Below are 16,934 nucleotides of genomic sequence, written 5' to 3' on the forward strand. Positions count from 1 at the left end.
GATTTTCCCAAAGCAACATATCTTTTGAGTTCTTGATAGCTAGTACCAAGGGTACTAAGGTGCGTCAGATTCAGGCTGTAGTCTCCCCCCTCCCCAACTCTGATTTATTTACAAAGTTTGAATACATTGTTTTTCACAAAAGATCCTTCCCATTCCCTTTACCTCATCCACCCATTGAATTGTGCACTCTATGATTAACACCCTACCCCCAACCCATCCTCACCTCTCTATGTCTACCCCACCCCACCTTGGATCCTCATACTCATTCTACAATAATGGTTTTATACAATATTTGTCCTTGTGGGACTGAGTTAGTTCACTCAGCATAATGCTGTTGAGTCCCTCCCAAGTTAGGTAGCAATTTACAACATGATTGCTCCTGTGTGCTGTGCGTAGTATTCCATTGTATGAATTTACCACACCTTCTCAATTCATTTGTTTGTGGTTGGACATCTGGGCAGTGTCCATGTTCTTGGGATGGTGAATAATGCTGCTATGAATATTGGTGTACAAGTTTCTGTTTGAGCCTCAGTTCTCATTTTCTTGGGGTATATTCCAAGCAATGGAATAGCTGGGTCATATGGAATTTCTATGTTTAGCTTTATGAGGAAGCGCCAAACTACCTTTCAGAGTGAATTGTACCATTGTACAATCCCACCAACAATGTAAAAGAGTTCCTTCATATCTCTCCACAACCTCTCCAACATTATTACTTGCTGTACTGTTAAACGTTGCCACTGCTACTGGAGTGAGATGGTATCTCATTGTAGTTTTTATTTGCATATCTCTTATTGCCAGTGTTTTGAAGCATTTCTTCATTTGTCTAATGGCCATTTGAAGCCATCAAGTTCATAAGAGACAAACTGGAATCAAGCTCAGAAGCTCTAGTCTGCGGTATAAAGAGACTGCCAAATACAGCCAGAAATGTATAATCTGAAGAGGATAAAATTGCTGAATGTGACCTTCTAAAGATAAAATTCCTGTGTTCATCAAAAACTTTTTCCAGCAGAGTGAAAAGAAACCCTTCTGACTGGGAGCAAACATTTGGCAATACCATCTAAGAATCTCATAACAGAAGTTTACAGAATCCTACAGGGCTTCCACAGAAAAAGTCTGATAATTCAATTACTAAATGGGCAAAAAACATGGAAAGAATTTTCACAGAGGCCATAGTCTTTCCTGTTACTAGCTGTGTGTCTGAGAGCTGGACAATAAATAAGGATGACAGAAAAAGAATTAATGCCTTTGAGCTGTGGTATTGGAGAGGAGCACTGAACATTCCATGGATGACCAAGAAGATGAATAGATAATGTCTCAGAGAGGGTGCACCTGGAATGCTCTTTGGAGGCAAGAATATGAGGCTCCACCTCACATACTTTGGACATGTTGCAAGGAGGTGCTATTCTTGGAGAAAGACCTGATGTTGGGAAGAGTGGGGGTGGGGGTCAGTGAAGGAGAGGAAGACCCCAACCAGGTGCTAACTACTGCAATGGGCTCTTGTGTGTCAGGAATTGTGAGGATGGCTCAGGACAGAACTGAGTTCAGATCTTTTATTCATAGACTGTGAGATGTAGTAGTTAACTTGACAGAACCTAACAGTAACAGTAACAAGGGTGTTGTTTGTAGATCCAAGTAAGAGTAAATTGATGACTTCAGTCTTCTCCATCTGTCATATTGCTGCCTGTTGGTCCAGTGATGAGAATTTTTGTCTTCTTCATTTTGAGATGCAACCTGTGTTGGAGGCTGTAGTTGTTGATCTTCTGCAGCATGCACGTCCATCCTTCTCACTTAATTGAACAAAGTTGTGTCATTTGCATAATGGAGATTGTTGCTATGTCTTCCTCCAATTCTGATACCACATTCTTCTTCATAAAGTCTGTTTGAATGATCTGTTCAGCATACAGATTGAATGTTGTTGTTGTTGTACCATTGAGTCAGAACTGACCCTGAGTTGACCCTCCAGTGAACTTTCAGAGGCAGTAAGTCACACAGTAAGAGATTGCTCATCATTATCCCATGTATCATCTGTTGTTGTTATGTGCCGTCGAGTCACTTGCGACTTATAGCGACCCTATGTACAACAGCTCTAAACTCTGCTCTGTCCTGTGTCAATAGCACTGTCTCTGATACACCCATCCCGATTACCCCAGTCACTGAATCAATCCACCTCATAGAAGGCCTTCCCCTCCTGTGCTATCCCTCCATCCTTCCAAGCATGATGTCCTTCTCCAAGGACCTGTCTCTCCTTACAACATGTCCAAAGTATGTTAGACGGAGCCTCAGAATCCTTGCCTCCAAGGAGCCACCCGGTTTAACCCTTTCCAGGACAAATCTGTTTGTTTTCCTAGCAGTCCATGGTATTCTCAATACTCTTCTCCAGCACCAAAACTCAAAGGCATCAATTCTCCTTCTATCCTCCTTAGTCATTGTCCAACTCTCTGATGCATAACAAGTGATCGCAAAGGCCATGGCCTGTATCAGATGCACCTTAGTCTCCAGAGAGACACCATTGCTCTTCAGTACTTTGGAGAGGTCCTTAACAGCAGACTTTCCCATGGCAATATGTCTTTTCATTTTCTGGCTACTGGTGCCAAAAGTGTTGACTGTGGAGCCAAGCAAACTGAAGCTGTGAACAATCTCAATCTCTTCACCATCCATCCTGATGCTGCCAATTGGCCCAGTGGTGAGAATCTTTTGTCTTCTTAACATTGAGCCTCAATCCATATTGGAGGCTGCAGTCATTGACCCTCTCTGCAGCAAGCGCTTCAGGTCCTCCTCAGTTTCAGCAAGCAGGGTTGTGTCGTCTGCATATTGCAGATTGTTGATGTATCTTCCACCAATCTTGATACCACATTTCTCCTCATAGAGCCCAGCCTCCTGGATAATCTGTTCTGCATAAAGGTTGAAAAGGTATGGAGACAGGACACATCCCTGGTGTACGCCCTTCCTAATTTTGAACCATGCAGTATTTCCTTGCTCTGTTCTGATGACTGTGTCTTGGTTCAAGTATAGGTTTCTCATTAGCACGATAAAGTGTTCTGGTATTCCCATTCTTCTCAGAGTCAGCCACAGTTTGTTATGATCCACACAGTCAAACGCCTTTGCATAGTCAATGAAACAGATATACATTCCTCTGGTACTCCCTGCTTTCAGCTAAGATCCATCTAACACTAGCTGCAATATCCCTAGTGGATCATCTGAGCATCTTGTAAATTGGAATCATGTAACTTTGTGTTGACAGTTCAGTCTTTACCTCTAAGTTTCCAGAGAAAGGAGCCCTGGTGGTCTAGTAGTAAAAGCTGCACAATAATCCCAAAAGCCTGTGTTTGGAATCCACCAGCTGCTTCATGGGAAAAGGATGGGCAATCTCCTGAGTGATTAACTGCCTCTGAAAACCCACTAGAGGGTCAGCTATGGGTCAGGTCCTACTTGATAATACTCAACAGCAAGAAACCACCAAAGCAAGCAAGATAGTGTTACCAGCACAGTGCAGGTTGTTGATGAGTCATCCTCCATTTGTGATGCCACATTTTTCTTCATAGACTCCAGGTTCTTAAATGATTTGCCCAGCATACATATTAAATATGCATGGAGAAGAGATACAGCCCTGATACTGATAGATTTTTTTCTTTTAAAATACGCAGTGTTCCCTTGTTCTGTTCAGACAACAGCTTCTTCAACAGTTTTTCATGAGTACAATTAAATTTTCTGATATTTCTATTCTTCTCAATGTTAGCCATAATTTGTTGTGATCCACACAAATACCTTTGCATAGTCAATAAAATACAGATAGACATCCTTCTGATATTCTTCATTTTCTGCCAAGTTCCATCTGAAATCAGCAGTGATATCTCTGGTGTCACAGACTCTTCTAAATCAGGTTTGAGTTACTGGCAGTTCTCTGTCAATATACTTGTTCTAATAATTTAAAAATAATCTTCAGCAAGGTTTTGCTTGAATGTAATATTAATGATATTGTTCAATAATTTCCACATTTTGTTGGATTACCTTTTGTTGGGAATGGGAATACAGTCATTTGACCAGGCAGTTGTCCTCCACATTGGGCTGCATCTGTTGGAATATACCAGTTGATATCTCATCAATACTCAGGGCCTTATTTTTTGCCTGTGCCTTTGAATCTTTTTCTTTATTACCACTGGTTCTTGATCATATGCCGCTTTCTGACATGTTTCCATGCCATCCGGTTCTTTTTTTGGTATAGTGGTTGTATGTGTTCTTTCCGACTTCCTGGATCCTTCCTGCATTGTTCGAGATTTTGCCCAAAGTATCCTTGAGTATTTATTTTAGCTTGAGACTTGAATATACTTTTCAGTTCTCTAAGTTTAAAAAAACCCCAAGTATGTGTTTCTCTTTTGGTTTTCTGACATTTCATTATAATACTTTGCTTTGCCTTCTTGAGCTGCCCATTGGAATCTTGGTTCAACTCTTTTACTTTGTCATTTATTCCCTTTGTTTGGCTTCTTGACATTCTGGTGCAATTTTCAGAGTCTGTTCTGAAATTCATTTTGTGTGGTTTTTTTTCTTCCTCTCTTTGTAATGACCTTTTGCTTTCTTCTTGGATGATAACCTTAATGCCATTCCACAGCTCATGTAGTCTTCGATCATTTAGTGTTCAGTACCTCAAATCTGTTCTTGAGATGGTTTTAAAATTCAGAAATAGGCTCAAGGTTGTATTTTGGTTCTTATGGATTTATTTTCATTTTCTTTAGCTTCAATTTGAACTCAGACATGAGTGATTGATGGTCTATTCCACAATCAGCACCTGGCATGGTTTTCATAGCTAATATTGAGCTTTTTCAGTGATTCTTTCCACAGATGTAGTCAGTCCAACTTCTGCATAGTAAGTCAGGTGACGTCTGTGTGTATAGTTACTGTTTGTAAATCATTGATTGTACAAAATTCAATCATTTACTCTCCAGTTTCGTTTGTCGCAAAGGCTGTAATTTCTGACTACTAATCTTCTTTGTTCTCAACTTTTATGTTCCATTCACTTATTATTATTAAGGAATCTTGATTAACCAAGTCATAACTGACCTTCCAGAGCAGGTTTTCAGAGACTAAAATTGCACAGGAGTTTGCCTGTTTTTCTTCCACAGAGAAGCTGGTACCATTGAACCACTTGCTTTGAGTTGGCAGCACAACTCCTTACTACTTAGCAAGCACCAGAACTCCCAAGGCATTAGTGGCATCAATATATTTAAAGATAATTAGGATTAGGGAGTCAGAAATCTTAGGATAACAGTTGAGGCAAGAGTAGGAGTATTGATTCAGATTGTCAAGGTGGAAGTGCACTGATGGATGATGGTGGTATTGTGTACATTGTGTTGGATTTTGTCTTTGACATGCTCAGTGGTGTCTCTGGGCTTGACCTCAAGGGAGATGGTCTTACGAGTCAGGGTCTTCACAAAGATTTGCAGCTGTGTTTGCTGCTTGGCCACCTCATTCATACCATTGAGTTGGATCTGACCTACAGCTGATCTCTCAGAGGGTTTTCACAGGCTATACATCATATAGTAGGTGTTTACCTGTCTTTCTCCTATGGAACAGCTGATGGATTTGAATTGTGTACCTTTGTGTTGGCAGTGCACCTCCTTATCACTAACTCACCAGAGCTCCCAAAGGATAGTACAGTCCAGAAGTGAGTGGTGAAATCAAAGAAAGTGAAGATCAATGGAGTTTAGAGGATCAAATCAAAGATTTGGATGAATTTTTTTATAATGAAGTTAAATAAGTAAAAGTATGAAATAATAGGGAAAAAAGTACATATTTTCTTTCCAAATTATGAGCTGCAAGTTTTATGTTATCTATTCAGGATTGATAAAAATTGATTAGAGAGAATTCTGTCTTTTTTTTTTTTTTTTATGTGTGTACCGTCAAATCAGATCTGACTGGTACAGGAGGAGATTGTCCCTCCTTCTTCAGCAGAGCATCTGGTGGATTTGAACTGAGAGAATTTTGTCTTAAAAAGGCTGTGGTAAAATCAGTGGGGTTTCTTGTCAGCCAGTTGAGGGGGATTCCTTTTGTGAAAGATGTGCTCTGCTTCTCTGACAGTTTTTCATTTAAGGAAATTTTGATAGACTGAGGTAGGTATTTTTGGGACTTCTTTGATAGAGAAAAATGAGTGAATTGTGACCAAAACCCAAGGCCTCTGTTGTGGAATCCTTACTATTGGTAACTCTCGATCAGGCTTTTAAGGCTATAAAATTTTTTTTAAAATTTAATTTTTTATTAAATTTTATTAATTTTAATGAACATTTACAGATATTTGGGGTTTTCATTCATTCATTCATTGTTGCACTGTTTTCTCTACCCTCCTCCCCAGTTCATTCTTCTTTCCCCCCCTCTTGAAAGTCTGTTTTAATTGTCCAGTTGTCACAGTGCTTGTCAAATCCAGTTCTGATTAATCTCCTTTGTCAGTGTGTCCTTTGCCATTCATTCCCTATCACTCCCCCTTGAGAGAGATTTCATTCACCCTGATGCATAAGGAAAAGGGGACGGCGTATTCTCTTAGCTACTTCCTGCTGGAAAGGGATGCTGTAGGTTTCAGGGTGAAGATCTCTCACTACTCTAAAGGGCCCCTGTGGCAATAGGAAACACATAGACTATTATGGAGATTGAATTTGGAATTTAGATGCACTGTTATCAGTTGTGCTTAGCCGTGCATGTTCATATCCTTGAGGATGTAACATGCAAGTGTTGCAGCCTAAAAGACACAAATTTAACTAACAAGTTAAAAGTACATGAGTCAAAAATTGAAAAGCAATAATATTCCAGGTAGAGGCTCTAATAGTGGAAGGCTATAAATCTTAATGGAAGCAAACTGTCTCATCTTTGTCCTGGAGCATCCAAAGGCTATAAAACACTGATCTTCTGCTTGCCAGCCCAACATGTAGTAACCCACTACATCTCAAGGACTGAATTGTATATGTCTGTTGGGTGCTATTGAATGGCTCGAACCATAAGGACCCAGTATACAACAAAATGAAACTGCACCCGATCCTATGCTGTCCTCACAATCTCCAGTCGCCCATTGTAGTCACTGTATCACTCCATCATGGTGAGGGTCATTCTCTTTTTTTCTGAGTTGGAAGCAACACATAGCCAACCATCTAGTGGGTTTTTAGAGGTTGTGAATTGCACAGAAGTGGATTAGCTGGTGGATTCAAATTATGTACCTTTGTGTTGATGGCTCGTTTGCTTACCATTAAGCTACCAGAGCTTCTGTGATATGCAAACAAAAAAAAATACTATCCTTGACTTCTAAATCATCGAGGAAGACATAAATATTGAAGATTTTCCTTTTTAGAAAATGGTGTGAGTGTACTCAGAGACACTGTTATTATTTATTATTGATAGGGTTCCTATGAGTTTTACTCTACTTGACAGCACCTAATGGTGAAAATAATTGTTGCTTACCTTACTGGTTCTTGGCTGTCTCCTCTATTCACTGTGAGTTGTTCCTTCCAGCTGTGTAATCTCTAACATGTTTAACAATTTTTAATTTAAGTATATTCTTCTTTCTGTCATTTTCCTCTAGACTAATAACTACCCACTCAAACGAAACTTACTGCCATTGAATTGATCCCTACTGATAGCACCCCACTATTAGATGTCTGAGACTGTAAGTCTTTACAGGAGGAGACTGACTGCTTTATCTTCCTCCTGTGGAGCATCTGGTAGATTCAAACTGGAACCTTTCAGTTAGCAGCCCAACATATAATGAATGCACTATCAGGGCTCGTTTCTTAGCCAAACAGGGGAAGGCAATTACTCTTTCTTGTCTTGTTAAGGTTTTAGAGAGTTTTGGCAATTGAAGCTGTGTCTTGTAAGCGAGAGCAATGTTCCAGAAAGAGCAGCAGCTTTTCCAAAGCTCAGGGGTGGGAATACTCAGACCTTTGATAACAAGTAGAAGCAGAGTAGTGAAGTAGTGTAAAAAGCTAGATTGGGGATTGTTCAGTATATGTTTTCTGTATATTTGTCACAATTAAAAAAAAATGTTAGAGCAGCTCACATAGCAGTCATACTGAGCCATTTGCATGGGCTTTTCTTTGTTCTGGGGATACTCATCCAGCTGAAATAGATAATGAATTAAAAGAAATGGAAACAGTCCTATTATTGTGATGGCATGTCAAAAGAGAACAAAGATCTAAAGAAAGATGGTGGCAAACAGAACAGTGAGTGAAAGAAGTGTGGTGGGGAATAGAGTGAAAAAAGAAAAAAAGGCAACTAGGACATTAAAATGTCTAGCAGAACAACGGAGCTAAAGAAGTGTCACTACAGGCCAATAAGATAGAAGCCCAGGAGGATTTGTTTGATAGAAAAATATGAGAAATTTATTTATTCTTACAGCTAGTTAATTCAGAGAAGCTATATATTCATTAAAATATTTGAGGAGTCATTAATCTAACCATGTAAAACTTAAAATATACAAATATGTTTAAAAGTATGGCTGCACTGAAGTTTAACAAATTAGAGAGAAGTAGTTACCTTCATCTATTTATCTGTTGTTAATTCTGTTAGGTGCCACTGAGTCAACTATGACTCATAGCAACCCTATGAACAAACAGATCTGAACATGCCCTGTGCAGTCCTTATCATCCATGACATACTTGAGCCCATTGACACAGTCACTGTCTGTCAGTCCATTTTGTTGAGGCTTGTTTTCTCTTTCACTGACCCTCCACCTTTCCTACTATAATGTCCATTACCAAAGAATAGCCTGTCCTAACAAAAGGCATAAAGAATGTGAGAAGAAACTTCAACATCCTTGCCTCTATAGGATCTATGTGTTTGTTCTTGTGGCTGTCCATAGGATATTCAGTACTCACGTCTATCTCCATAACTCAAAGGCATCAGTTATTCTGTCATAGTTTTTCATTGTCCAGTTCTTAGATGCACACACCATGATGAAAAGTCCATGAGTTGAATCAGGCACATCTTGTTCTTTAAACTGACAGCATTGTTTTTCAGGACTTTGGAGTGATCCTAAACAGTAGACTTACCTAATGCAATACATTTCCTGACTGTTGATTCCAAGGGTCTTGATTGTGAATCCAAGTAAAATGAAATTATTGACAGTTTCAGTCTTTTCTCTATATATTGTGATGTTGCCTATTTGTTCAGTAGTGAGGATTTTTGTCTTCTTCATGTTAATTGAATTGCTGTCCATACTGAAGGCTGTAGTCCTTGATCTTCTGTAGCAAACCCTTCAGGTCTTCCTTACTTTAAGCAAGCAGGTTCTTGATGGATGATCCTGCAATTCAGTGCCACATTCTTCTTCATAAAGTCCAACTCCTTGAGTGATTTACTCAACATACAAATTGAATAGGTAAGGAGGAAGAATGAAGCCCTCATGCACATCTTTCTTGATTTTAAACCATACACTATTTCCTTGTTCTGTTCAAACCACAACTCCTTGGTCTAGGTATAGGTTTCACATTTATAATACAATTAAATGTTGTGGGATTGCCATTCTTCTCAGTATTAACCATGTTGTTGTTATGTGCTGTCAAGTCACCTGCTACTCATAGTGACCCTATGCACAATAACTCTGAACTCTGCCTTATCCTGAGCCAATCTCACTGTCTCCAACACACCTGCACCTATTACTCTAGTCACAGTGTTAATTCATCCTATCCAGGGTCTTCCTCTCCTGCAATGTCCCTCCACCCTTCCAATTGTGATGTTCTTCTACAATGATTGATCTCTCCTGGCAACATGCCCAAAAGTGTTTGAGATGGCACTTCAAAATCCTTCCCTCCAGAGAGCAAGCTGGTTTCACACTCTTCAGAACTGACCTGTTTGTTCTCTTGCTAGTCCATGGTAAGTTTAGTTGCTCTTCTCATGCATCACAGCTCAAAGACATTAATTCTTCTTCTCTTAAACTTATTGATTGTCCAGACCTTTGACGCATAGCAAGTAATTGTGAAGACCATGGCCTGGGTAAGGTACATCTTTTTTAATATATATAATTTTTTATTATTACTAATTTTAATGAAAGTTTACAGAGACTGAGGATTCCATTCATTCATTCATAGTTTCACTTTCTCCCTGCCCACCCCACCGTCCCCCCAATTAACTCTTCTCTTTGAAAAGGAAAAGAGAAATTATTTCATTGTTATACAATCTCTCCCCCAAAGTCCACTCCACTATGCAGCCTTCATTCTGGACTCCTGTCATAACAATAATACCTAATCACATAATCCTTTTAAACAGTTTTCTCCCTCATCTGTTTCAGTGCAGTATACATTATTTATCCCATCTTTCTCAGTCTCCCCCCAATACCGATGTCAGTCCTGTTTTACAACAGTGGCACTATGCAGTATTTGTCCTTTTGTGACTGAGATATTTCACTCAGCATAATGTCCTCCAGGGTCACCCATTTTGAATAATATTCCATGAGTTCCTTGTTTTTCAGTGCAGTGTAGTATTCCATTGTGTGAATATACCACAGCTTCTCTATCCGTTTTTTTGTTGATGGGCACTTAGGTTGTTTCCAACTCTTTGCTTTTGTGAACAAAACCACGGTAAACATGGGTGTGCATATATCTGCTTGGGTGGCAGTTATGGTCTCTTTGGGGGGTATAGTCCCAGTAGTGGAATTGTTGGGTCAAATGGTATCTCTATTTGCAATTTTTTGAGAAAGTGCCACACTACCTTCCACAGTGGTTGCACCATTTTACACTTCCACCAACTGTGAATAAGGGTTTCAGTTTCTCTACAACCTCTCCAGCATTTGATGTTTGCTGTTCTGTTAAATTTTGCTATTCTCACTATAGTGAGATGATATCTCATAGTAGTTTTGATTTGAATATCTCTTAGACCTAGAGATTTTGAACATATCTTCATGTGCTTGTTGGCCATCACTTTTTTTTTTTTAGGGAAATTTTTTTTTAGTTGAGATTTTAATGTAAGTTTATAAAGAACTTGGATTTCCATTTATTCATGGTTGCATATTTTCCTCCCTGCCTCCCCTTCTCCCCACTTAGTTTTTTCTTTGGAAAAAAGTTCTTTCATTGTGATAAGACACGTCTTGGTCTCTAGCCTGAACATCTTTGTATTTTAGCACTCTGGAGAGGTCCTTGACAGCAGACTTGCCCAATCTAATTGATCTTTTGATTGCCTGGCTTGCTGGTGCTAAGAATATTGATTGTAGACCCAAGCAAGTTGGAATTGTTGTCATTCTCAATCTCTTCCCCATCTATCATGATACTGCCAATTGGTCCAGTGGTGAGAATCTTTGTTTTCTTGATATTGAGTTTCAATCCATATTGAAGACTGCAGTCCTTGACTTTGTGCAGACAATACTTCAAGTTCTCCTCAGTTTTAGTGAACAAGGTTATGTCATCTGCATAACGTAAGTTGTTGATGAATCTTCTTCCTGTTCTGATGCTACATTCCTCCTTATAAAGACCAGCATCCAAATGTTCTGTTTTGCGTATAGATTGAAAAGGTATGGAGACAGGCTTCATCCATTATGCACTCCTTTCCCAATTTTGATCCATGCAATGCTTCCTTGCTCTGTTCTGATGACTGCCTCCTGGTCCAAGTATAGATTTTTTTAAAAAAATTATTTTCTGTGTGTGTGACCCGTCAAATTGGATCTGACTGGTATAGGAGGAGATGGCCCCTCCTTCCCCAGCAGAGCATCTGGTGGATTCGAACCACATATCTCTGGGATTACAGTGCAGCTTCTTGCCACTAGGCCACCAGAGCTCCCCTCACGTATAGGTTTTGTAGGAGCACAATCAGGTGTTCTGGGATACCCATTTTTCTGAAGGTTAGCCACAATTTGTTGTGATGATCATAATCAAATGCCTTTGCACAATCAATGAAACACAGACATTCTTCTGGTACCCTCTGCTATCAACCAAGATCCATTTGACAGAGAGGCAGTGATGTCCCTAGTGCCATGGCCTCTTCTAAACCCAGCCTATACTTCTAGTAGTTCTCTGTCCATGTACTGTTCCAGTTGTTTTTAGGTACTCTTTAGCAAGATTTTGCTTGCATGTGTTAAATAATGTTCACAATCTGTCTGATTGCCCTTTTTTGGAATGGGACTAAATACGGATCTCTTCCAGTCAGCTGACCAGGTGGCTGTCCTCCAAATTTCTTGGCACAACTTGATGAACACTTTCAGGGCAGCATCTCTTTGCTGAAATATGTCAATTAGTATGCCATCAATTCTTGGGGCCTTGTTTTTTGCCAATTCCTTCAGAGCAGCTTGAATTTCCTCCTTCATCACTGTTGTCTCTTGGTCGTATGCTGTTTCATTAAATTCTTCTGAGTCTGTCAATTCTTTTTAGTACAGTGACTCTGTTAACTCCTTCCATCTTCTTTTGATAGCTTGTGTGAAATAAACAGATGCAATGTGGTTGTGGCCAAGTCTGAGTTCTGCCTGCTTCATAAAAGGGAACTATCTCCATCATTTATATCCACAGTACTAAACAAACAGCTACATACATGGTTAAACATGCTACCCCATATGCTACTGCACCTATTTCTTGAAGTCATTGGGTCCAATTATTTATTGCAACTTGACTCATATACTTTACTCACAGTGGTGGGGTTTGTTAGGGAAATATGTTGGGAAGTAGAGGAGGCAAGAATATCACAAAATGTATGTTCAGGTTTATGCCAGCAATCTTGAGCCAGATTTATCAAATATTGAAAATCCAGGTTTAGTTCAGCTGCAGAAATGCACCTGTGGTTTCCTCAGTCATCCAGCAAAGTTTATCTCAGGACAGTTACAAGTCAGCTTTTCTGCCTTTCTACCAGTGACCTCCAGTGCCAGCCTGCCTCTCGCAAAAGATCGCCTTCATCCCTCTCCAGAAGAGAAGAGGAAACACAAGAAGAAGCACCTGGTGCAGAGCCCAGATTCCTATTTCATGGATGCAAAATGTCCAGGATGCTATAAAATCACCACAGTCTTCAGCCGTGCACACACAGTAGTTCTGTGTGTTGGCTGCTCCACGGTTCTCTGTCAGCCTATAGGAGGAAAAGCCAGGCTTACAGAAGGATGCTCCTTCAGATGGAAGCAGCATTAAGAAAAACACACTGAACCAAGATGAATGGAAAATTATCTCAATAAACAGAATTTTGGATTTTAAAAAAACCACAAAAAACAACAATAAACAAAAACAGCTCTTCCTTCAGTCATCCAACACACAAAGCCTTTATTTTAGGTTTCATCGCCAGTGTTCCTCTGGTTACGCCTTGTTACAGTCTATTCACAGCAGTGCCACAGTCTCTTTACCTTCTCTCTGCCACCTTCTCTTTGTTTGGAAAGCATTCTCTTATATTTGTCCGAAAGTTGTTGATGAGTTGCAAGACCATGTGTCTGCAGTTATAAGGTAGTCGGAGACCATGCCCCAAATGGGGGCTAATGCACTGGCTAGAAAAACCAATTTTCAAGTTTTCTGATACCACGCTTGTTATGATCCACACAGTCAAATGGCTTTGCATAGCCAATAAAGTAAAAATAAATCTTCTATTGATATTCTTTGATTTCAGGCAAGATCCGTCTGAAATCAGCAGTGATATTTCTGGAGCTGTGGCATCTTTTAAACCCAGCTTGAACTTCTGACAGTTCTCTTTCAGTCTACCCTTCTAGTTGTTTTTGGATGATCTTTAGCAATATTTTGCTTGCATGTGATATAAAGATATTGCTCACTGTTGGATCATCTCTTTTTGGAAATGGGAATAAATATGCAACTGTTTTTAAAATTTTCCTGCACAGACCTATGAGTATGTCCAGGGTTGCAACATTGTTAAAACATGTCAGTTGATATCCCCCCAGTTCCTGAGCCCTAATTTTTTGCCGTTGTTTTAAAAATACAGCTTCAACTTCTTTCCTCATCACTATTGACTCTTTATCATATGCTACTTTTTGTAATATTTCAGTGTCAACCATTTCTTTTTGGAACATTGACTCTATATATTCCCTCCATTTTTTTCTTTTTTTATGCTTCCTGGATCATACAAGATTTTACCCATAACTTTCTTGAGCATTGCAAATCGAAGCTTGAATTTGTGGGGTTTATTTTTTTTTTCCCTTGTTGTGTTCCGGCAGGTAGGATCTGACTGGCACAGAAGGAGATGGCCTCTCCTTCTCTAGTGGAGCATCTGGTGGATTCAAACTGTGTACCTTTGGGATTGCAGCTTGAATTTTTCAGTTCTTTCAACCTGAGAAATACTGAGCAAGTTCTTACCTTTATTCCTCCAACTCCATCTTTTTGCACATTCTGTTTTCATACTTTGTCTTTTCGAGCTACCTTTTGAAATCTTCTTCCCTTTGTTTTGGCTTCTCAACATTCTAGTACACATCTATTTTGGTCTTTTCCCCCGTCTTGTGTCTTTGTTAATCAAATAATGTTTTGTTTTCTTTATGGATGAAACCAATGGTGTCAACCCACAATTCATCTGGTCTTCTATCACTAGTATTCAATGCCTCAAACTTATTCTGGAAGTGATTTTTAAATTCAGGTGGGATGAACTCAACATCTTATTTTGGTTCTTGAGGACTTGTTTTCATTTTTTTCAAGTTCAGTTTGAATTTGCCCAGGAGTAATTGATGGTGTTCCACAGCCAGCACTAGACCTGATTTTGACTACTACATCAGTTTAATGTTTATCTAGCATTTTAAAAAAGAATAGAAATAAAGCAGCTTTATTCATTGTATTTAAGAAACACTGAATCTATGTAAAATTTAAAGTATTTAACAGTATGGTTGTCTATGAAGATGGTGTCAAAAGTGAAGAAGGAAGTCCCTGACCCTCCCCAAACTGAAACCAAAGCAAAGACATTAAAGGCCAAGAAGGCAGTCCTGAAGGGCATCCACAGCCACAAAAAAAGAGATCTACACATCACCCATCTTCTCGTTGCCTAAGACCCTGAACCTCTGAAGACAGCCCAAATACCCCCAGAAGAGTGCTCCCCCAGGAGAAACAAGCTTGATCACTATGCCATATTCAGGTTTCCCCTGACCACTGAGTCAGCCATGAAGAAGATAGAAGAACACAACACACTTGTGTTCATTGTGGATGTCAAGGCCAACAAGCACCCAATTAAACAAGCTGTAAAGAACCTCTATGACACTGATGTAGCTAAGGTCAACACTTTGATTAGGCCTGATGGAGAGAAGAAGGTCTATGTTTGACTTGCTCCTGACTATGATGCTTTGGATGTTGCCAACAAAATTGGGATCATCTAAACTGAGTCCAACTGGCTAATTCTAATACAAATTTTTCACACACACACACACACACACACACACACACACAAAAGTATGGTTGTAATAAAGCTTAATTCACAAACCATGAAAGAGAAATTACTTTCCTCTATTTATCTAGTATTTTTAAAAATTATAATTTTGTTGTTTAGAAGATACACAATAAGAATATACATCCGTTCAGGTTGTCTACATGTACAGTTCAGTGGTATTGATTACATTATTTGAGTTATGCAGCCAGCGTCCTCGCCCTTCATTTTTGATCCTCTGCTTTCTTAATGTTCCCTTAAATTTAATATTTTAAAAACTCTTAATTCTACTTAAAGTTCTTAGATTTTTACCTCCCACTAGACTTATTTTTTCTATGCTAAATGACTCCTTAAGCACCAATTTTATATCTCACATTTCTTTTAAACCACATAATACAAAATACTCATATACCTAAAACCCCAAACCCAACTTTGTTGTCTGATCGATTCAGACTCATAACATCCCTATAGGACTGAACAGAACAGCCCCATAGAGTTTCCAAGACTAAAGACTATAAAACTTTACCGAAGCAGACTGCCCCATCTTTTTCTTGCTGATGGGTTCAAACTGCCAATCTTCTAGTTAGCCTAGGAATGGATTAACAACTTTACCTCCAGGACTCTTGTTCATATCCCTAATAGGTGCTGATTAGCTATTTGTTGAAGGACAAAAGGAAAAAGACCTATGGCCCTCCTATATGTAATCTGTGTTTTAGTGCTTCTTTTGCCATGTTAAAAAAATATTCTTGTTTTAAGAAGTGGCAGGTTTTGAATAATGGACTTTGTTAGTATTTTTGTTAACCATTGGGTGTTATAAATTAATTGAATAGTAAAGAAGAATTTCTTATTGGTTTCAATGTAGTAATTGTTTTATAAGCATTTTTTTTTCCTTCAGGGAGTGTTCCAGATCTATTAAGTCTTCCCAAGTATACAATGGACTAGGTCTTTTGATTTTATCTGACATGTACAATCACATCTCTTCCAGCAAATTTATACTTACCTGGAGTTTTAGAGGTACATTATTCTAAGTTGTAATTACCTTGAATTTCACATTTATTTTTAGCTCTTTTTTTCATATGTCCTAGGAATAATTTTGGACTCTTTAAAAATATAGTTTTAAAGTTCTACTCTTGTAGATGTGGTGAAAAATACATGTTTTAGAGAAAAACACAGGTAGGGGACTTTTGTGAGGGAAGAGGGCATTTTTTTTTTAAATTTATGTATTGCTCTGATAGTGGACATTTGTGGATTGCCTCCTTAGTATTCATTCTTTCTTAATTTCTTCAGCTGTATGATGCACTCTTCCATTATTTTCAGTTCTGTGGCTTGTGTGTGTGTGTGTGTGTGTGTGTGTGTGTGTGTGTACCGTCAAATTGGATCAGACTGATAGAGGAGGGGATTGTCCGTCCTTCTACAGCAGAGCATCTGGTGGATTCAAACTACGTGCCTCTGGGATTGCAGTGCAACTTCTTGCCACTAGGCCACCAGAGCTCTCTAATCCTGTGGATTTTTATAATCTCATTCAAGATGTCTTGATTACCTTAAGGTCTCCTCACTGTTATTTCCACCTCTATTTCTGCCCAAATGACTTAAAGGGAAAGAAAACTTTTTTCTTCTCAAGGACTCTTTTTTATTAAAATTAATTTTAATGAACA

The 16,934-nt window shown here is 39.0% G+C and overlaps 2 protein-coding genes across 5 annotated transcripts in view; both read left to right on the forward strand.

The window, feature by feature from the left end:
- The window catches only part of MON2 (MON2 homolog (S. cerevisiae)), a 189,823-nt gene that overhangs the window by 13,976 nt on the left and 158,913 nt on the right, over positions 1-16,934 (forward strand). The gene's annotated exons all lie outside the window — the stretch shown is intronic.
- LOC102851103 (40S ribosomal protein S27-like) lies at positions 12,639-13,067 on the forward strand. The gene has a single exon (XM_006886093.1). The coding sequence runs from the start codon at positions 12,639-12,641 to the stop codon at positions 13,065-13,067; it is 429 nt and encodes a 142-aa protein (XP_006886155.1).

The sequence above is a fragment of the Elephantulus edwardii genome, unplaced genomic scaffold (assembly GCF_000299155.1).
Source record: "Elephantulus edwardii isolate Elephantulus edwardi_28Jun2011 unplaced genomic scaffold, EleEdw1.0 scaffold00047, whole genome shotgun sequence".
Classification (NCBI taxonomy): domain Eukaryota; kingdom Metazoa; phylum Chordata; class Mammalia; order Macroscelidea; family Macroscelididae; genus Elephantulus; species Elephantulus edwardii.